General features: G+C 49.0%; 1 protein-coding gene across 2 annotated transcripts in view; it reads left to right on the top strand.

Annotated features, from left to right (window-relative positions):
- The window catches only part of PGM2L1 (phosphoglucomutase 2 like 1), a 101,733-nt gene extending 84,897 nt beyond the window's left edge, over positions 1 to 16,836 (top strand). For both annotated transcript variants that reach the window (XM_063950921.1, XM_063950922.1), the window contains 11 exons: positions 2,559 to 2,643; positions 3,562 to 3,645; positions 4,058 to 4,251; positions 4,707 to 4,896; positions 5,221 to 5,318; positions 6,488 to 6,665; positions 7,163 to 7,256; positions 9,032 to 9,161; positions 10,390 to 10,579; positions 10,873 to 11,006; positions 11,118 to 16,836. In XM_063950921.1, the coding sequence (XP_063806991.1) occupies positions 2,559 to 2,643; positions 3,562 to 3,645; positions 4,058 to 4,251; positions 4,707 to 4,896; positions 5,221 to 5,318; positions 6,488 to 6,665; positions 7,163 to 7,256; positions 9,032 to 9,161; positions 10,390 to 10,579; positions 10,873 to 11,006; positions 11,118 to 11,220 (1,480 nt within the window). In that variant the 3' untranslated portion in view covers positions 11,221 to 16,836. The remainder of the gene's footprint in view (positions 1 to 2,558; positions 2,644 to 3,561; positions 3,646 to 4,057; positions 4,252 to 4,706; positions 4,897 to 5,220; positions 5,319 to 6,487; positions 6,666 to 7,162; positions 7,257 to 9,031; positions 9,162 to 10,389; positions 10,580 to 10,872; positions 11,007 to 11,117) is intronic.
- Positions 16,837 to 21,901: the final 5,065 nt, after the last annotated feature.

The raw sequence follows: 21,901 nt of genomic DNA, 5'->3' as shown, positions 1-21,901 counted from the left end.
GTAATAAGATGTGAGCACAGGGCAGTGGAATATACTGTGTGCTCCTCACCTGTACACATACACAGCCAGTAATAAGGTGTGAGTACAGGGCAGTGGAATATACTGTGTGCTCCTCACCTGTACACATACACAGCCAGTTATAAGGTGTGAGCACAGGGCAGTGGTATATACTGTGTGCTCCTCACCTGTACACATACACAGCCAGTAATAAGATGTGAGCACAGGGCAGTGGAATATACTGTGTGCTCCTCACCTGTACACATACACAGCCAGTAATAAGGTGTGAGTACAGGGCAGTGGTATATATTGTGTGCTCCTCACCTGTACACATACACAGCCAGTAATAAGGTGTGAGCACAGGGCAGTGGAATATACTGTGTATACCTCACCTGTACACATACACAGCCAGTAATAAGGTGTGAGTACAGGGCAGTGGAATATACTGTGTGCACCTCACCTGTACACATACACAGCCAGTAATAAGGTGTGAGCACAGGGCAGTGGTATATACTGTGTGCACCTCACCTGTACACATACACAGCCAGAAATAAGGTGTGAGCACAGGGCAGTGGAATATACTGTGTGCTCCTCACCTGTACACATACACAGCCAGTAATAAGGTGTGAGCACAGGACAGTGGAATATACTGTGTGCTCCTCACCTGTATACATACACAGCCAGTAATAAGGTGTGAGCACAGGACAGTGGAATATACTGTGTGCTCCTCACCTGTACACATACACAGACAGTAATAAGGTGTGAGCACAGGACAGTGGAATATACTGTGTGCTCCTCACCTGTACACATACACAGCCAGTAATAAGGTGTGAGCACAGGGCAGTGGTATATACTGTGTGCTCCTCACCTGTACACATACACAGCCAGTAATAAGGTGTGAGCACAGGACAGTGGAATATACTGTGTGCTCCTCACCTGTACACATACACAGCCAGTAATAAGGTGTGAGCACAGGGCAGTGGTATATACTGTGTGCTCCTCACCTGTACACATACACAGCCAGTAATAAGGTGTGAGCACAGGGCAGTGGAATATACTGTGTGCTCCTCAGCTGTACACATACACAGCCAGTAATAAGATGTGAGCACAGGGCAGTGGTATATACTGTGTGCTCCTCACCTGTACACATACACAGCCAGTAATAAGGTGTGAGCACAGGGCAGTGGAATATACTGTGTGCACCTCACCTGTACACATACACAGCCAGTAATAAGGTGTGAGCACAGGGCAGTGGAATATACTGTGTGCACCTCACCTGTACACATACACAGCCAGTAATAAGATGTGAGCACAGGGCAGTGGAATATACTGTGTGCACCTCACCTGTATACATACACAGCCAGTAATAAGATGTGAGCACAGGGCAGTGGTATATACTGTGTGCTCCTCACCTGTACACATACACAGCCAGTAATAAGGTGTGAGCACAGGACAGTGGAATATACTGTGTGCTCCTCACCTGTACACATACACAGCCAGTAATAAGGTGTGAGCACAGGGCAGTGGAATATACTGTGTGCTCCTCACCTGTACACATACACAGCCAGTAATAAGGTGTGAGCACAGGGCAGTGGAATATACTGTGTGCACCTCACCTGTACACATACACAGCCAGTAATAAGGTGTGAGCACAGGGCAGTGGAATATACTGTGTGCACCTCACCTGTACACATACACAGCCAGTAATAAGATGTGAGCACAGGGCAGTGGAATATACTGTGTGCACCTCACCTGTATACATACACAGCCAGTAATAAGGTGTGAGCACAGGGCAGTGGAATATACTGTGTGCTCCTCACCTGTACACATACACAGCCAGTAATAAGATGTGAGCACAGGGCAGTGGTATATACTGTGTGCTCCTCACCTGTACACATACACAGCCAGTAATAAGGTGTGAGCACAGGGCAGTGGAATATACTGTGTGCACCTCACCTGTACACATACACAGCCAGTAATAAGGTGTGAGCACAGGGCAGTGGAATATACTGTGTGCACCTCACCTGTACACATACACAGCCAGTAATAAGATGTGAGCACAGGGCAGTGGAATATACTGTGTGCACCTCACCTGTATACATACACAGCCAGTAATAAGATGTGAGCACAGGGCAGTGGTATATACTGTGTGCTCCTCACCTGTACACATACACAGCCAGTAATAAGGTGTGAGCACAGGACAGTGGAATATACTGTGTGCACCTCACCTGTACACATACACAGCCAGTAATAAGGTGTGAGCACAGGGCAGTGGTATATACTGTGTGCTCCTCACCTGTACACATACACAGCCAGTAATAAGGTGTACAGTCTACTCGTCGCTATGTAACACCTACATTACCTGCTGCAGCTGGATCACTGTGATTGTAAGCTCTTGTGGCACAGAATCCCCATTTTATTATTGCAGCTCCGTGATGATATGAATTTTGAATAGTAGACGGTTGCAGTAATATTCCTGGAATTACATCTGTGCCCCCCCCCCCCCCTCCCATCCCCCTTTATTATATGCTGACGTGCCCGTCTCCTGATTTGTGTTGCAGACTGGCGAAGCTGGCAGCCACTGTTCTCCTCAGCAGGGATGTACCGGTGTACCTGTTCTCCACATACGTCCCCACTCCGTTTGTGGTAAGTGCCAGATTCTGATGGTGACATTTATAATGCGGCACATTGATACTGCACTCCCAGCTGTCACTGCACCGTGTGGGTGGTCTGTGTTCTACTATCACCGCTTCTAGGTAAATGGGACCCAGAACCACCCATTGTTTGGGATCTGCGGTAATAGTATGAGAGCGATAATACAAGTATGTGACAGTACCGCTGTCATTTTCCTTCATACAGATGTTACTGTTTCAGTCTTTGTGCTTTGTATCTGGCAATCTCTGCTTACTTCTGAGTGCGCGCGTAGCCTTACCATGTGATATATACACATACACTATAGACGGTCTTCAGTAAAGAGACTGATCACGTGACACTAGGTACACAGTCCTAGGTGATGGAAACGATCACGTGACACTAGGTACACAGTCCTAGGTGATGGAATTGATCACGTGACACTAGGTACACAGTCCTAGGTGATGGAATTGATCACGTGACACTAGGTACACAGTCCTAGGTGATGGAATTGATCACGTGACACTAGGTACACAGTCCTAGGTGATGGAATTGATCACGTGACACTAGGTACACAGTCCTAGGTGATGGAAACGATCACGTGACACTAGGTACACAGTCCTAGGTGATGGAAATGATCACGTGACACTAGGTACACAGTCCTAGGTGATGGAATTGATCACGTGACACTAGGTACACAGTCCTAGGTGATGGAATTGATCACGTGACACTAGGTACACAGTCCTAGGTGATGGAATTGATCACGTGACACTAGGTACACAGTCCTAGGTGATGGAATTGATCACGTGACCTTATGTAAACAGTTCTAGAGCGTGGGACTAATTATGGGACAGTCCTTCATCTCAGAAAGACGTGTATTGGTTATTTATGTGAATCAATGTTGAGTAAACCTGGCATCTTCTCTCTCTCCAGCCCTATGCTGTTCAGATGCTCCAGGCCGTCGCTGGTATAATGATCACTGCGTCTCACAATCGGAAAGAAGACAATGGCTACAAGGTGATGATGTGTGTGTTGCGGTACTTGTTCCGTGGATCCTGTGTTAGATGAGAATAGGGGCGTCTGTCTATGACTTCCTGAAGGAGAGAGTAACGCTTGCTTGATAATGCCTCCTCTGCTTTTCTTCTCGTGCCCTCTTATACATTTTACATTAACTATAATTGTTTTATACACGGTCGAAACACAATTGTAATATAATGTTCATACATCCTATACAGAGTATAGTGAAATGTAACCATAGAAAACACTGGGTACAGAGTTGTGTAACAAATGAAAGGTAAGAGGAACGAGAGCAGCAGGCGCCTACACAGATAGAGAATTGCCCCGGTAGCTGCCCGGTGTATGAGCCCCCATTAGCGCATGGTGCAGTTACACACTGACTGAGGTATGGGATCCCTCTCACTCTATGCAGGTGTATTGGGAGAACGGGGCTCAGATCAACTCCCCGCATGACAAAGAGATCCTGAACAGCGTGGCACAGTACCCGGAACCCTGGGCAGATTCCTGGAGCGAGAACCTGGTGGAGTGCAGCCCACTGATGAAAGACCCCCTGGGAGACATCACCAAGAGCTACATGGAGGACCTCCGAATGGTTTGTTTCCACAGGTATTTGATTTGTCTTGGGAAGGAGACGTGTTTCGGGATACAGTATATAACAGTGTAAAGAATGGAGACGTTACCTGTAGCAACCCATCGACTTGTACCTACCATTTTATAGAAAGCTCTTGATGATAAATGCTACCCTGATGCTTGGTTGGTTGCTATGGGCAACTTCACCACTCATTCACTGTTTAATACATCACCTCCCTTAGTTCTGTGCGTGAGCAGTGTTAGAAGGATCTTACACCCCTCTTCCACTCAGTGGTCTACCTACCACACCCTCTTATGTCTTAAATGTCTAATTAGCACCTTAGTTCGTTTGATTTAACCATCTACACTGAGCCAAGGATGTACCTAAAACCTGGACCGCTGGGGTGCCTTGAGGAACGCTTTTGAGAACCTCTGATGTAGGGTTTAGATTAGTAATCCTTCAATGTGGCTTTGATCTCCATGTATTGCAGGGAGCTGAACCAGAAGACCTCGCTGAAGTTCGTCCACACGTCCTTTCACGGAGTTGGCCACGATTACGTCCAGTCCGCTTTCAAAGTGTTTGGTTTTAACCCACCCATTCCGGTCCCCGAACAGAAGGACCCGGACCATAACTTCTCAACTGTGAAATGTCCAAACCCGGAGGAAGGAGAGTGCGTGCTGGTAAATGGAGGGCACACGGGGCTTGTCTGATGGCTTTGTGTGGGGTTAAACGTTAAAGAGATCTGTCAACCAACCTCTAAATCTATATTGTATGTTACAGCTGAATAGCGTCGTCTATAGTGACTTTCCTATCCTGCTGAGATAGTTACAGGATGGTGGCTTCCATAGAGAGGAGTCCTGAGTCTAGATGTTACTGGGATGCTGGGAGCTGTTTGGACTAGATGTTACTGGGATGCTGGGAGCTGTTTGGAGACACGTATAGAGAGGTCAATAATAAATCCTTTCCACTGGCAGTGCTAACGTGTTTTTCTCTGCTTGTCCTAGGAGCTGGCGCTCAGGCTGGCAGAAAAGAAGGGTGCCAGAATTGTCTTGGCCACAGACCCAGATGCTGACCGGCTAGCCGTGGCTGAATTACAAGACACGTAAGCAGTTTTACATTCTCATTCTGATCCAAGATCTGGTTTTGCTCATTTAAGTTGTGGTTCCTCGCAGTTATTGTGGTGTTTTCCGGTTTCTCTTGGGTGTTTCCTCTAGTTTTGCCTTCTGAGCCATGTAGTCCATTATTGTTTTATTTCCGCTAGCTTGTCTCATCCCAGGGACGCTATATCTAAAGGGACGGTGGCATTATCGTCAGCGTGTCATTAGGGGGAAGCTCTGCCTTCATGGCAACAGTTTACAGCGTTGAAAATGTATGATCGAGTGACCTGGGCGCCCCCTTTCAGTGGCTGGGTGCAGATGTAATTACTGATTATTCACTTTTTTAACCAGTATAATCAGTAAATATCTCAAAATGAATGTCATCCAATTATATAAAAAATGACAATAAATTTAATACAATATGATAAAACAAACATGCATAAAACATTCCTAAGGACAAATGTCCCAAACTCAGAATGAAATCGTACCCAAAGGGTAGCAAAGGAGCCGCAGGTGGTATATACGGCAGGGTAGTCCAGACTTCACCCTGCTCTGGCTCCGAAGCTTACCAATGGAAGTCTATCCGCAAACGTCCTGGACCCAGAAGTGTGGATGTCCCAATAGCCAAACGTGTAGATGTCTAATTTCCAACGCGTTTCGAGGTGTATAACCTCTTCCTCAGGGCTTGATGTTATTTATGCAACCATTGCCTTATTGCTTACAATGCGTTTTGTCTCTCCGTAGACCCTGGTGGTTGCCTAAACTTTACCTGCAGAGCTCATGTAAAGACTGTCCTGTCTGATTTATTCCAGGGAAGACTTTCTGTAGCCTTTGTACAGTATATTCCCCCAGGACAGGCAGAAGTGAGCGCAGGTCATTTTTGATATGAGTGTTCTTTTGATAGTGTTTTTTTTTTTTTTTTTACCTTTTTGCAGAATAAAAACACTTGCTCAGACCTAGATCTGCGATGCAGGTAAAATACTGTCTGTCAGGTTCCCGGCGTTCAGGAAGCCGACGCCGGATCCCGACAGCTGCATACTAACTGATTCCCTAGTTTTGTGTGCGGATTGCTGGAGATCAATATTTGTCATGGGATTGCAGCTTGTGTTGTTCTGTCACCTGTATACTGTAGCTTCCGTCTGTGTAATATAGGGGTCATTATGTTGTCTCGCAGGGGCCGCTGGAAGGTGTTCACTGGCAATGAGCTTGCCACCCTCCTCGGGTGGTGGATGTTCTTTTGCTGGAAGAATTCTGCGATGAAATCCGACGTCAAGGATGTTTACATGCTGGCCACCAGCGTCTCCTCCACCATCCTGCGGGCGATCGCCTCCAGGGAGGGCTTCCAGTTAGAGGTTAGTCTCGCCGCCAGAGATGCTGCTACTGAGAAATTGGCGCATGCAAGAAAACTCCCGTGCCATACGTACACAATCTGCACCAAAGCTGAGCAGGCTTCTAGTTCTACGGGCAAAGTGTTTTGTCCTATGCACACCAGACTTCTAGTGTGTGACGCAGACCCCAATCGGAGCCTGCGTGGGGCTGGTGGGAGAGCGACGCTAACAGCTGAGATGCCGCTCTCTGCGAGTCAGTGCCAGGATGCTGTGTGATTATACGTCCGTAATACATTTCTCCCAGTATATCACACAGCAGAACTGGCACCTGCTCCCTCCACCGGCCACATTGTAATTCTGTATAGGGACAGCCGGGGGGCAGCGATGTTCCCCCTGCCGGATTTCTCATTGAAGGTTTGCACCACAGTGTTGAGGGGGCAGAGGGGTAATTACACAATGACGGAGGGAGCGTGAGTAAGCCTGCAGCGACAGTATCTGGGATCTGTGCTCTTCTCTTACAGGAGACTCTGCCAGGGTTCAAGTGGATCGGTAACAGAGTGAAACTTCTCCTGGATAAAGGGAAGACGGTCCTGTTTGCGTTTGAGGAATCTATAGGTGCGTAATCATTGCAACGTTTCATATTATAGACGGGTCCTCATAGAACGTACATAAAGCTTCTGCATATACCGTGCTTTATTACCCCTCCCTATATCATGTACTCTGCACAGTACTTCATCAGGATGTATTATTTCAGCGGGAATCAGTATGATATCCCGGCAGTCGTTATACTGATGCTGGGATCCCGCTGATGAGAAGACCGACAGGGGTGTGGGTAAGGGGTGTTCTACCCTCTCCCCACAACCCGAACGCTCCCTTCTGGCAGCCTAACCCTAATCCTCCCCCCTTCTCCCCCGCAGCCTAACCCTAATCCTCCCCCCTTCTCCCCTGCAGACTAACCTTAATCCTCCCCCTGTCTCCCCCGCAGCCTAACCCTAATCCTCCCCCTTCTCCCCTGCAGCCTAACCCTAATCCTCCCCCCTTCTCCCCTGCAGACTAACCTTAATCCTCCCCGTCTCCCCCGCAGCCTAACCCTAATCCTCCCCCTTCTCCCCCTGCAGCCTAACCCTAATTCTCCCCCGCAACCTAACCCTAATCCTCCCCCTTCTCCCCCTGCAGCCTAACCCTAATCCTCCCCCCTTCTCCCCCGCAGCCTAACCCTAATTCTCCCCCGCAACCTAACCCTAATCCTCCCCCTTCTCCCCCTGCAGCCTAACCCTAATCCTCCCCCCTTCTCCCCCGCAGCCTAACCCTAATTCTCCCCCGCAACCTAACCCTAATCCTCCCCCCTTCTCCCCTGCAGACTAGCCCTAATCCTCCCCCTTCTTCCCCGCAGCCTAACCCTAATCCTCCCCCTTCTCCCCTGCAGACTAACCCTAATCCTCCCCCTTCTCCCCCGCAACCTAACCCTAATCCTCCCCCCTTCTCCCCTGCAGACTAGCCCTAATCCTCCCCCTTCTTCCCCGCAGCCTAACCCTAATCCTCCCCCTTCTTCCCCGCAGCCTAACCCTAATCCTCCCCCTTCTCCCCTGCAGACTAACCCTAATCCTCCCCCTGTCTCCCCCGCAGCCTAACCCTAATCCTCCCCCTTCTCCTCCCGCAGCCTAACCCTAATCCCCCCCCCCCCCCTCTCCCCCGCAGCCTAACCCTAATCCTCCCCCTTTCCCCGGCAGCCTAACCCTAACCTCCCCCCTTCTCCCCTGCAGCCTAACCCTAATCCTCCCCCCTTCTCCCCTGCAGCCTAACCCTAATTCTCCCCCGCAGCCTAACCCTAACCCTCCCCCCCCCCTTCTCCCCCGCAGCCTAACCCTAATTCCCCCCCCCCTCCCCCCCCCCCCCCCCCCGCAGCCTAACCCTAATCCTCCCCCTATCCCTGGCAGCCTTACCCTATCCTCCCCCCCTTCTCCCCTGCATCCTAACCCTAATCCTCCCCCCTTCTCCCCCGCAGCCTAACCCTTATCCCCCCCCCCCCCCACGCAGCTTAACCCTAATCCTCCCCCTTTCCCTGGCAGCCTTACCCTATCCTCCCCCCTTCTCCCCCGCAGCCTAACCCCAACCCCCCCCACCTGTTGCCTGAACCTACCCCCCAGCCTTAAACCTAAGATAGCCTTACGGTCGGGATGCCAGGGATCCCTGACTTATTCAGAGTTCCGACATCGGGATTCTGAAGGGTGTCGGGATCCCGGCGCCTTTATTTCGTCTGCCGGGCATCTTGACCGCATCCCGTTCAGAGTTATATCTTCTTCCTTTATAACACCGCCTGTGCTATCGTTCCGGTGCTGTGAGCAGGGGGTATACAGTAATATACTCTGACGACCTGGCTCTACCCTCAGGCTTCATGTGCGGGACGGCCGTGCTGGACAAGGATGGGGTGAGCGCCGCTGTGGTTGTTGCAGAGATGGCGACTTACCTGGACAGCCTCAGTACGAACATGGAGCGGCAGCTCATCCACATCTATGAGACGTGAGTTAGGGGACGGTCTGCGGCAGACAGCGGTCAGTGTAACACATCCTGTTCCTTACTCCTCCCCTCCCCCGGGGGTCACTAAACGCCGCTGGTATAACCTCTGCGGATAACTGGCATTGCGTCTGGATTGTGACAAGTGTGCGCCGTCAGGGTCGCTGGCAGACACTGTATTGCTGGAACGCTTTCATTATAATGCAGTGACAGGGAGGCGATTCCTCCTTTCCATTTATCAGTAAACTATTCTGCACCTTGTGCCTCGTGCCTCAGAGATGTGGCTAGTACAGGGGCGGGTGATCAGAGTTGTTCTCATTGGCTATGCAGGGAATATCTTTATGTTCAGTATACCACACTAGATACAAAATATATATAATAACGCCATGTCCAGAGCCCGCAGCGCACGTCCTTTCCCCGCCAGCGGAGAGGGGACGAGTCAGTGGCGCAGATCCTGTACTGGCGCAGGTAAGCATTGCAAGGGGGCGGAGCTGGACAGGGATGGGCGGAGCGGCGGCGGGCTGAGGTGACCCTGCATATGCTAGTATTTATTATATCTGCTGGGGACAGGCCGGTTTTAAAGCCGTCCAGCAGCTCTGGAGGCACGAGGCACTAAGGTTGTTTCTACATTGTTTAGTTTCTCTAGCTTTAACCAAAGCCTAGCAAATCCAGATAAAACACAAAAGGCACTGTATGTTCTGTGCCGTCTATTTCCACACGTGTCCTCTTAGCGCGTTTTGGGCCTAATTCAGACCTGATCGCTCGCTAGATATTTTTAGCAGCGCTGCGATCAGATAGTCGCCGCCTATAGGGGAGAGTATTTTAGCTTTGCAAGCCTGCGATCGCATGTGCAGCCGAGCGGTACAAAAAGTTTTGTGCAGTTTCTGAGTAGCTCAGAACTTACTCAGCCGCTGCGATCACTTCAGCCTGTCCGGTCCCGGAACTGACGTCAGACACCCGTCCTGCAAACGCCTGGACACGCCTGCGTTTTTCCAGCTACTTCCAGAAAACGGTCAGTTGCCACCCATAAACACCTTCTTCCTGTCAATCTCCTTGCGATCGGCTGTGTGAATGGATTCTTCGTTAAATCCATCGCTCAGCAACAATCCACTTTGTACCCGTACGACGCGCCTGCGCATTGTGGCGCATGTGCAGTTCTGACCTGATCGCAGCGCAGCGAAAAAACCTAGCGCGATCAGGTTTGAATGACCCCCTTTGTTGTCACCATTTCCAGATATGGTTACCACATATCGAAAACCTCCTATTTCCTGTGCTACGACCCTGCGACCATCCAGAGGATATTCGAACGGCTGCGCAATTACAACGCCCCGAAGCAGTACCCCCAGTCGTGCGGGGCCTACGGTGTCCTCTATGTGCGAGACGTAACAGTGGGCTACGACAGCAGTCAGCAGGACAAGCGATGTGTAAGAACTGTAACGCAATAATGGAATAATCTACGTAGCTTTTGCTGCGACAGACATCAGAGGGTTGTCTCATATGCCCAGTGACTGGTTATTTCATTCATGTCCTATAACTACAACTTCATTTAGAATAGAACCATTATCTGAACAGCAAACACTTGTCGTGAGTTGTTTTATGTGTAATGTGAAGGATGATCATGTTTCCTGGGACTGATAATGAGGCGTTAGTGTCATCTTAGTGCAGATAATGTCACCGTCTCCCCCCGTGTCCTCACCGCCTCACCCGTCTCTTGCAGTTACTTCCCGTGAGCAGGAACAGCCAGATGATCACGTTCACGTTTCAGAACGGCTGCGTGGCCACCTTGAGAGCAAGCGGCACTGAACCAAAGATCAAGTACTACGCCGAGATGTGCGGGAAACCCGGACAGAGGTGAGTGCCAATAGGAGCGCCGGGTCCCGCTGTGTGAGTGTTAATTCTGCGCCGTGTCTTTCCTGAGTTAACCGATCACGTGTCACGACGTGTCTGTATCTGTCTCTGCAGTGACCGACCCTTCCTAGAGGAAGAGCTGAAGAAAGTCATCCAGGTTTTGGTGGAGGAGTTTCTGGAACCCAGCAAGAATGGGCTGGTCTGGAGATCTGTGTAAGGAGGTCTCAGCAGTGTAATCTCCTGCCCCTACCACTCAGCTCCTGGGCAGATTACACAGTGCCCCTGTCTGCACTATCCTGGGTGGTGTCCGCAGTAAATGGACAATTAATCAGCACAACATGATAGGACACTGCGGACGCGAGTTATCACACTATGGTGACACTTCAGAAAAGGAAACCTTAATCTGTCGTCTTTTTTTTTCCCTTCGCTTAAGATATTTCTGCATTGTGATTGTATTTTGTTTGTCCGCTTTTGACCAAATAATTTATCGAGTCTACGAACGGGTGACCAGGAACGGCCACTTGCTGGTCTTTCTTTATTACTCCACCTAAAGTGGACCTGTCACCTCTGGCGGCCTTTTTGGGAGTTGATACCATATTCATGACCATGCAGACAATCCGTTCTGTAGAAGCTAGTCAGGTGAGGTCGTTCCCTCTAGTCCCTACGGAAATTATCATCGGCCTGAATAGCGGTTAAACCTCCAGTATGGCTGCCGGAATTGCGCCTACGTGATGGGTCCCCTTAAAAAAAAAAAAAAAAGTTGAAAACTCGGGTTACAAACATTTCGACAAAGATGCTTTAGTGTTCATTTTGGCAGTTTGTGTTCATTTGCCGTTTATGTTAATTTATTTTTCTGTGTACTTTTTACTTATGTATCTGTATTAAAAGGGAATTGCCGTAAGCTTTGGCGTTTCCGCTAGAAGTTTTGGTCTGGCTCCGGTAGTGATCTAGATTTAGGTGTCTGGATTCAGTTGGAGTATTATATTGTTTATTATGATGGCGACACTGCTCTGCGATTGGTGGACAGTACACACTCTGCTCTTAGTTTTGTGTCTAGTATTCGTTTGCGTGTTAACGATTAAGCTTTGCCGATGGGAGATTTTGGATGGGATCCGTCTTTTTCTCGGGACGGGAGAAGGATAGGGAGGAATGTCTGAAGACAGACATACTCTTTGGTAGATATCTGCACCATTTCATTTACTTTAGGGTAGTAAAAATAAATTATATTGTGTTGCTGTTAGCATTAAGTTTAAGGAACAGTCTATTAACAGCGTATATTATCAAAGTTATTATTTTAGGCTTGTGACTATGGTAGTAGCGCTGTAGAAGGATATTTTACAGTAACCTGCTGTACACTAAGCGCAGTGACCAGCCTCAGTTATTGCAAATCAGGATAATCTGTATGTGAATCATGGAAGAGAATCTACTGTGTCAAGTGCGCCATCTTGTGACCAAGTAGTAGTATTACAGCAGAGTTTCCATTTAAAACCTTTATTTACTGGCAAATTAATAGCGCACCCATGCGTTATCTAGCAGTCAGTCCTGTAAATGGCTCCACAAGGTAAAACCCATCTTCTTGCAATCCCATGTACTGTACAGTATGACTTGGAGAGATTGCTGTAAATACTGCTTCTGATCTATGTTATATATATGGTTTAACCTTTTTTTTTTTTTTTTTTGTCCTATAGATTGTAGGAACACTAAGCTAGATATTAGGTTGTTGGTGGTATTTGATCAGTTGTAAGAGCTGATTTTAAGAGGTAAATAGCTCAAAATGCGGTACCTGAACAAAGGCCGTCGCACTGCGTGGTTAAAAAAAATTCTGCTTATCTGTTCAGAGGACAGAGGTAATTAGGAATATTTTGTTCTGTTCACAGGGTGGCAGGGGGATGCTTGACTTACATTGTCCTCATGTATCTAGATCACCTTTGTCATCTAGTTTGCTCAGTGTCTACTCACTGTGTAGATGCTGGAAATTGGATCTTTTTGGTGAAATTAGCCTTTTAAGATGCTCACCAATGCGTTACATCAGAGCCGCGCAGACAGTGTGCAGGAGTTTAGATTTTTGTTTGATTACAAAATAAGATTTCTCACTCTTTCCATGTCATTGATGTAGGGGACAGTGCTCTGTCTCACTCCAGCCCAGGGGATTTATAGCAAGATCATTAGTAAGGCTTATAGGTGGTCACTCCGAGTTGTTCGCTCGCTAGCAGTTTTTAGCAGCCGTGCAAATGCTTTGCCGCCGCCCACTGGGAGTATATTTTAACTTAGCAGAAGTGCGAACGAAAGGATCACAGAGCGGCGGCATAATTTTTTTGTGCAGTTTTAGAGTAGGTCAATACCTACTCAGCGCTTGCGATGACTTCAGACTGTTTAGTTCCTGTTTTGACGTCATGAACACGCCCTGCGTTCGCCAAGCCACGCCTGCGTTTTTCCTGGCACGCCTGCATTTTTTCGAACACTCCCTGAAAACGGTCATTTGCCACCCAGAAACGCCCGCTTCATGTCAATCACTCTGCGGCCAGCAGTGCGACTGAAAAGCTTCGCTAGACCTTGTGTGAAACTACATAGTTCGTTGTAAAATTATTTTGCGCGTGCGCATTGCGCCGCATGCGCAGAAGTGCCGTTTTTTTGCATCATCGCTGCACAGCGAACGAAAGTAGCTAGCGATCAACTCGGAATGACCACCATAATGTACTCTAGATGTGTGTCTGAGAAATGTATGCTACACTAAGTAATTGGCAATTTGTGTGTTGAGAAAAGTGATCGGTTTTCACTCTCCCTGTGTGCCTCTCCTGCGCCCTCTCCCTGTGTGCCTCTCCTGCGCCCTCTCCCTGTGTGCCTCTCCTGCGCCCTCTCCGGGTGTGCCTCTCCTGCGCCCTCTCCCTGTGTGCCTCTCCTGCGCCCTCTCTCTGTGGGCCTCTCCTGCGCCCTCTCTCTGTGTGCCTCTCCTGCGCCCTCTCTCTGTGTGCCTCTCCTGCGCCCTCTCTCTGTGTGCCTCTCCTGCGCCCTCTCTCTGTGTGCCTCTCCTGCGCCCTCTCCCTGTGTGTCTCTCCTGCGCCCTCTCCCTGTGTGCCTCTCCTGCGCCCTCTCCCTGTGTGCCTCTCCTGCGCCCTCTCCCTGTGTGCCTCTCCTGCGCCCTCTCCCTGTGTGCCTCTCCTGCGCCCTCTCCCTGTGTGCCTCTCCTGCGCCCTCTCCCTGTGTGCCTCTCCTGCGCCCTCTCCCTGTGTGCCTCTCCTGCGCCCTCTCCCTGTGTGCCTCTCCTGCGCCCTCTCCCTGTGTGCCTCTCCTGCGCCCTCTCCCTGTGTGCCTCTCCTGCGCCCTCTCCCTGTGTGCCTCTCCTGCGCCCTCTCCCTGTGTGCCTCTCCTGCGCCCTCTCCCTGTGTGCCTCTCCTGCGCCCTCTCCCTGTGTGCCTCTCCTGCGCCCTCTCCCTGTGTGCCTCTCCTGCGCCCTCTCCCTGTGTGCCTCTCCTGCGCCCTCTCCCTGTGTGCCTCTCTTGCGCCCTCTCCCTGCGTGCCTCTCCTGCGCTCTCTCTCCCTGCGTGCCTCTCCTGCGCTCTCTCTACCTGCGTGCCTCTCCTGCGCTCTCTCTACCTGCGTGCCTCTCATGCGCTCTCTCTACCTGCGTGCCTCTCATGCGCTCTGTGTCCACTCTCCAGCCAGTGCACTCTTGTCTTGTGCATGTTTCTCTCTTCCCCCCCCCCTCCCTCCCTCTCTTTTTCTCTCTCTCTCTCTCTCTCTCTCTCTCTCTCTCTGTGTCTCTCTCTCTCTCTCTCTCTATTACTACCCCTCATCCTGCTTATAGTGAATAATAATTTTCCCCTTAATTGCCCATTTTTGCCTAGGCACATACAGTAAGTTGCTTGTTGTGTTTTACGAACCATGTCGATCTGATATTTGTTGGTACATGCCCCCAGATATCCTTTCTGAGCTAAAACCGGTTTTGGCGGAGTTTCAGGCTGGGATGAATCCCGGAATGCCAGCTTTACCATACAGAATGCCTCGATTTGAAATACCCATAAGTGAGAACGTATAAAATATGTTGGAATTGCTCTGCACTTTAGTTATAGATAGACAGACACACTCTACGCCAGTGCCCTCATTCTTACATAACAATACCACTCACTAAATCCTGCACGTCTGTAAATGTTACAGCCGGCTTTCTAATAATTACTATTTCCAGCTTAGTTCATGCTTTAGAGAGAAAACAGGATCCATTGATAACACTGCTGTTACTCCATCCTGATCTGCAGCACAATGTGCCTGTTATGGGATAAACCCATATACAGCATAGCAGAGCCGGGAGCACAGACGCGTTATTCATGGAGCGTCAGAGCTCCGCATGGCTCTGCGCACGGCATCTTGGAGATGCTGTTGGACCGCGGAGTTGGTTGCAGATTGCTGGTACTTCCCGAGCTGTATAGTCCATAAACCACTGCCCTAATACACAATCTGCTGCTTCTTGTGTTTGGATTGACGCCTTTTTGCACTGTAATTGGAAGCGGTTCCTCCTTGTCTGGGGGGGCACCCGTATTGCACTAGTATATGTTCTTCTCAATGCACTGCTTCTGCTGTCCTGCGACTGAGCGCTGTATATTCGTTTCATTGTTATGTAGATGTCCGTGTCCTGTGTTTGGGCTGTATTTCAACGTGCTTTATTTTATTTTTTTACGAGAATACTACTTGCACAGTAGGTGCTGACAAGGAAGGGGTGCTGTTACTTTGTGCCTTGCAGTAAGGTTTCATATGGTTTCCGCCAGTTGGAAAAGACGTCTTCTCTGCATTGTTGATCCCTGTTACATAGAACGGTTTTACAAAGCACCTTTCAGCTCCCGGAGACCCCGCTATGGTGTACGGATGGATGTTCCCCGCTGCGGTAGCTGCCCTTTGTGTTTGTTAGGATTTTCGGATTCGTGCCACTAAATTTCCAGCGCTGACCAGCAGGGGTCCCTATACACCGTAGTAACTGGTGCGGACCACAAGGCTTGCGCTCTCCCCATACCTCAAATGCACTAATGTGGGGCAGGGGTAGAGGGGCAAACACTTTTGCTACACATTACATCTGCCGACAGTGGGGGCAAACGGGATATACGTACAATAGAATTCCCACCCTGGGCGTTTATTTGTTTAATGTTATTGATCAACAGGGATAGCTGAAAGTTCCCTGATTTGTCATTTCAAAACGATTCCTATTATTTTCCAGGTTCATCTTTAAAGCGACTTTTGTAACGGTTTAAGACCACTAAATATATGCGGTCATTGTCTGTGTCGCTGGCGTCTGTATACTGCTTCCTGTATATAATGTCATAGCGTTATATACACCTTGTATTGGTATCATTCCATTCTGGGGTGGGGGGCCGGGACTGGGGTCTCTCTGTGCAATATATTGCAATCCAAAAGATTTGGATTTTTTTTTTTTTTACCCCCCTTTAAGTGCAGTTTATAAAATGAAAGCCTGGCATCCGATTGGTCGATATTGTTTCTGCACCTGTTTATTTGCAGAGATACCTGTACCCCAGCATTTGATGCTATCCCCCCACTATGTAATAGAATAGCCCCATTGTACCAAACTGCGACCGAGGAAACCTAAGCCTACAGCGGCGTTCTCCTCTCTGGTCCGGAGCTTTAAGTGACGTGTGATCAACTTGATTTACAGGATTCTAAGAAGATCTTCATTACAGAAACAAGACGTGTTCCTCCCTTATATTGTGTTTACCTCGTTACGGTAATGTCCACTTTGTTTTCTACGTCGTAAAAACTTTTTCTCGCTTTTTTTATTTTGTAGCGATATTGTGAGACTGGTGTTAAAATAAACTCCGGCTACGTTATTTCACCCTGTTGTGTTGTCTTTTTATATGCGTCTTTCTTTCGTTGATATTTTTGTTTTGTTAAAGGAGAGGATTGGAAAATAATTCTATGTTTCTCTATCGTCCTAGTGGATGCTGGGGTTCCTGAAAGGACCATGGGGAATAGCGGCTCCGCAGGAGACAGGGCACAAAAAGTAAAGCTTTAGGATCAGGTGGTGTGCACTGGCTCCTCCCCCTATGACCCTCCTCCAAGCAAGTTAGATTTTGTGCCCGGCCGAGAAGGGTGCAATCTAGGTGGCTCTCCTAAAGAGCTGCTTAGGAAAGTTTAGCTTAGGTTTTTTATTTTACAGTGAGTCCTGCTGGCAACAGGATCACTGCAACGAGGGACTTAGGGGAGAAGAAGTGAACTCACCTGCGTGCAGGATGGATTGGCTTCTTGGCTACTGGACATCAGCTCCAGAGGGACGATCACAGGTACAGCCTGGATGGTCACCGGAGCCTTGCCGCCGGCCCCCTTGCAGATGCTGAAGTAAGAAGCGGTCCAGAATCGGCGGCAGAAGACTCCTCAGTCTTCTAAAGGTAGCGCACAGCACTGCAGCTGTGCGCCATTTTCCTCTCAGCACACTTCACACGGCAGTCACTGAGGGTGCAGGGCGCTGGGAGGGGGGCGCCCTGGGAGGCAAATGAATACCTATTTTGGCTAAAAATACCTCACATATAGCCTCCGGAGGCTATATGGAGATATTTAACCCCTGCCAGAATCCGTTAAGAGCGGGAGACGAGGCCGCCGAAAAAGGGGCGGGGCCTATCTCCTCAGCACACAGCGCCATTTTCCCTCACAGAAAGGCTGGAGGGAAGGCTCCCAGGCTCTCCCCTGCACTGCACTACAGAAACAGGGTTAAAACAGAGAGGGGGGGCACTAATTTGGCGATATGCTTATATATATATTAAGATGCTATAAGGGAAAACACTTATATAAGGTTGTCCCTATATAATTATAGCGTTTTTTGGTGTGTGCTGGCAAACTCTCCCTCTGTCTCTCCAAAGGGCTAGTGGGTCCTGTCCTCTATCAGAGCATTCCCTGTGTGTGTGCTGTGTGTCGGTACGTGTGTGTCGACAGGTAGGAGGACGATGTTGGTGAGGAGGCGGAGCAATTGCCTGTAATGGTGATGTCACTCTCTAGGGAGTCGACACCGGAATGGATGGCTTATTTAGGAAATTACGTGATAATGTCAACACGCTGCAAGGTCGGTTGACGACATGAGACGGCCGACAAACAATTAGTACGGTCCAGACGTCTCAAAAACACCGTCAAGGGTTTTAAAACGCCCGTTTACTTTAGTCGGTCGACACAGACACAGACAGGGACACTGAATCCAGTGTCGACGGTGAATAAACAAACGTATTCCTTATTAGGGCCACACGTTAAAGGCAATGAAGGAGGTGTTACGTATTTCTGATACTACAAGTACCACAAAAGAGGGTATTATGTGGGATGTGAAAAAACTACCATAGTTTTTCCTGAATCAGATAAATTAAATAAAGTGTGTGATGATGCGTGGGTTCCCCCCGATAGAAAATTATGGGCGGTATACCCTTTCCCGCCAGAAGTTAGGGCGCGTTGGGAAACACCCCTTAAGGTGGATAAGGCGCTCACACGCTTATCAAAACAAGTGGCGGTACCGTCTATAGATAGGGCCGTCCTCAAGGACCAGCTGACAAGGCTGGAAAATATAATAAAAAGTATATACACACATACTGGTGTTATACTGCGGCCAGCGATCGCCTCAGCCTGGATGTGCAGAGCTAGGGTGGCTTGGTCGGATTCCCTGACTAAAAATATTGATACCCTTGACAGGGACAGTATTTTATTGACTATAGAGCATTTCTATATATGCGAGATGCACAGAGGGATATTTGCACTCTGGCATCATGAATAAACGCGATGTCCATAACTGCCAGAAGATGTTATGGACACGACAGTGGTCAGGTGATGCAGATTCCAAACGGCACAGTATGGCCGTATAAAGGAAGAGGACTTGTTTGGGGTCGGTCCATCGGACCTGGTGGTCACGGCAACTGCTGGAAAATCCACCGTTTTTTACCCTAAGTCACATCTCTGCAGAAAAAGACACCGTCTTTTCAGCCTCAGTCCTCTCGTCCCTATAAGATCATATCTGCCCAGGGATAGAGGAAAGGGAAGAAGACTGCAACAGGCAGCCTATTCCCAGGAACAGAAGCGTTCCACCGCGTCTGACAAGTTCTCAGCATGGCGCTGAGACCGTACAGGACCCCTGGATCCTACAAGTAGTATCCCGGGGGTACAGATGGGAATGTCGAGACGTTTCCCCTTCGCAGGCTCCTGAAGTCTGCTTTACCAAGTCTCCCTCCGACAAGGAGGTAGTATGGGAAAAAATTCACAAGCTGTGTTCCCAGCAGGTGACAATTAAATTACCCCTCCTACTACAGAAAAGGGGTATTATTCCACACTATATTGTGGTACTGAAGCCAGAAGGCTAGGTGAGACTTATTCTAAAAAATTTTTTTTTGAACACTTACAAAGGTTCAAATTAAGATGAAGTCACTCAGAGCAGTGATAACGAACCAGGAAGAAGGGGACTATATAGTGTCCCGGGACATCAGGGATGCTTACCTCTATGTCCCAAATTTGCCCTTCTCACTAAGGGTACCTCAGGTTCGTGGTGCAGAACTGTCACTATCAGTTTCAGACGCTGCCGTTTGGATTGTCCACGGCACCCCGGGGTCTTTACCAAGGTAATGGCCGAATTGATGATTCTTCTTCGAAGAAAAGGCGTCTTAATTATCCCTTACTTGGACGATCTCCTGATAGGGGCATAGTCCAGGGAACAGTTGGAGGTCGGAGTAGCACTATCTCGGATACTGCTACAATCAGCACGGGTGGATTCTAAATATTCCAAAATCGCAGCTGATCCCGACGACACGTCTGCTGTGCCTAGGGATGATTCTGGACACAGTCCAGAAAAAGGTGTTTCTCCCGGAAGAGAAAGCCAGGGAGTTATCCGAGCAAGTCAGGAACCTCCTAAAAACAGTGCATCATTGCACAAGGGTCCTGGTAAAAATGGTGGCTTCCTACGAAGCAATTCCATTCGGCAGATTTCACGTAAGAACTTTTCAGTGGGATCTGCTGGACAAATGGTCCGGATCGCATCTTCAGATGCATCAGCGGATAACCCAATATCCAAGGACAAGGGTGTCTCTCCTGTGGTGGTTATAGAGTGCTCATCTTCTAGAGGGCCGCAGATTCGGCATTCAGGATTGGATGCTGGTAACCACGGAGCCCAGCCTGAGAGGCTGGGGAGCAGTCACACAAGGGAAAAATTTCCAGGGAGTGTGATCAAGTATGGAGACTTTTCTCCACATAAATATACTGGAGCTAAGGGTAAATTTATAATGCTCTAAGCTTAGCAAGACCTCTGCTTCAAGGTCAGCCGGTATTGATCCAGTGGGAAAAACATCACGGCAGTCGCCCACGTAAACAGACAGGGCGACACAAGAAGCAGGAGGGCAATGGCAGAAACTGCAAGGACTTTTTGCTGGGCGGAAAATCATGTGATAACACTGTCAGCAGTTTTTCATCCCGGGAATGGAAACTGGGAAGCAGACTTCCTCAGCACGACCTCCACCCGGGAGAGTGGAAACTTCATTGAGAAGTTTTTTCCACATGATTGTAAACCGTTGGGAAATACCAAAGGTGGACATGATGGCGTCCCGTCTGAACAAAAAACGGGACAGGTATTGCGCCAGGTCAAGGGACCCTCAGGCAATAGATGTGGACGTTCTGGTAACACCGTGGGTGTACCAGTCGGTGTATGTGTTCCCTCCTCTGCTTCTCATACCTAAGGTGCTGAGAATTATAAGACGTAGAGGAGTAAGAACTATACTCATGGCTCCGGATTGGCCAAGAAGGACTTGGTACCCGGAACTTCAAGAGATGCTTACAGAGGTCTTATGGCCTCTGCCGCTAAGAAGGGACTTGCTTCAGCAAGTACCATGTCTGTTCCAAGACTTACCGCAGCTGCGTTTGTCGGCATGGCGATGGAAAGCCGGATCCTAAGGGAAAAAAGGCATTCCGGAAGAGGTCATTCCTACCCTGGTCAAAGCCAGAAAGGAGGTGACCGCACAACATTATCACCACGTGTGGCGAAAATTTGTTGCGTGGTGTGAGGCCAGGAAGGCCCCACAAAGAAATTTCAACTCGGTCGTTTCCTGCATTTCCTGCAAACAGGAGTGTCTATGGGCCTCAAATTGGGGTCCATTAAGGTTCAAATTCGGCCCTGTAAATTTTCTTCCAGAAAGAATTTGCTTCAGTTCCTGAAGTCCAGAAGTTTGTCAAGGGAGTATTGCATATACAAACCCCTTTTTTGTGCCTCCAGTGGCACTGTGGGATCTCAACGTAGTTCTGGGATTTCTCAAATCACATTGGTTTAAAACCAGTCAAATATGTGGATTTGCAGCATCTCGCATAAAAAGTGACCATGCTCTTGGCCCTGGCCTGGACCAGGCGAGTGTCAAATTGGTGGTTTTTTCTCAAAAAAGCCCATATCTGTTTGTCCATTCGGACAGGGCAGAGCTGCGGACTCGTCCCCAGTTCTCTCCCTAAGGTGGTGTCAGTGTTTCACCTGAACCAGCTTATTGTGGTGCCTTGCACCTACTAGGGACTTGGAGGACTCCAAGTTGCTAGAAGTTGTCAGGGCCCTGAAAATATATTCCAGGACAGCTGGAGTCAGAAAATCTGTCTCGCTGTTTATACTGTATGCACCCAACAAGTTGGGTGCGCCTGCTTCTAAGCAGTCGATTGCTCGTTGGATTTGTAACACAATTCAACTTGCACATTCTGAGGCAGGCCTGCCACAGTCTAAATCGGTTAAGGCCCATTCCACAAGGAAGGTGGGCTCATCTTGGGCGGCTGCCCGAGAGGTCTCGGCATTACAACTCTGCCGAGCAGCTACGTGGTCAGGGGAGAACACGTTTGTAAAATTCTACAAATTTGATATCCTGGCAAAAGAGGACCTGGAGTTCTCTCATTCGGTGCTGCAGAGTCATCCGCAC

Source organism: Pseudophryne corroboree, chromosome 2, assembly GCF_028390025.1.
Source record: "Pseudophryne corroboree isolate aPseCor3 chromosome 2, aPseCor3.hap2, whole genome shotgun sequence".
In the NCBI taxonomy this organism is placed as follows: Eukaryota; Metazoa; Chordata; class Amphibia; order Anura; family Myobatrachidae; genus Pseudophryne; species Pseudophryne corroboree.
The sequence above is the reverse complement of the archived record's forward strand: the minus strand, read 5'-3'. Positions and strand labels throughout refer to the sequence as shown.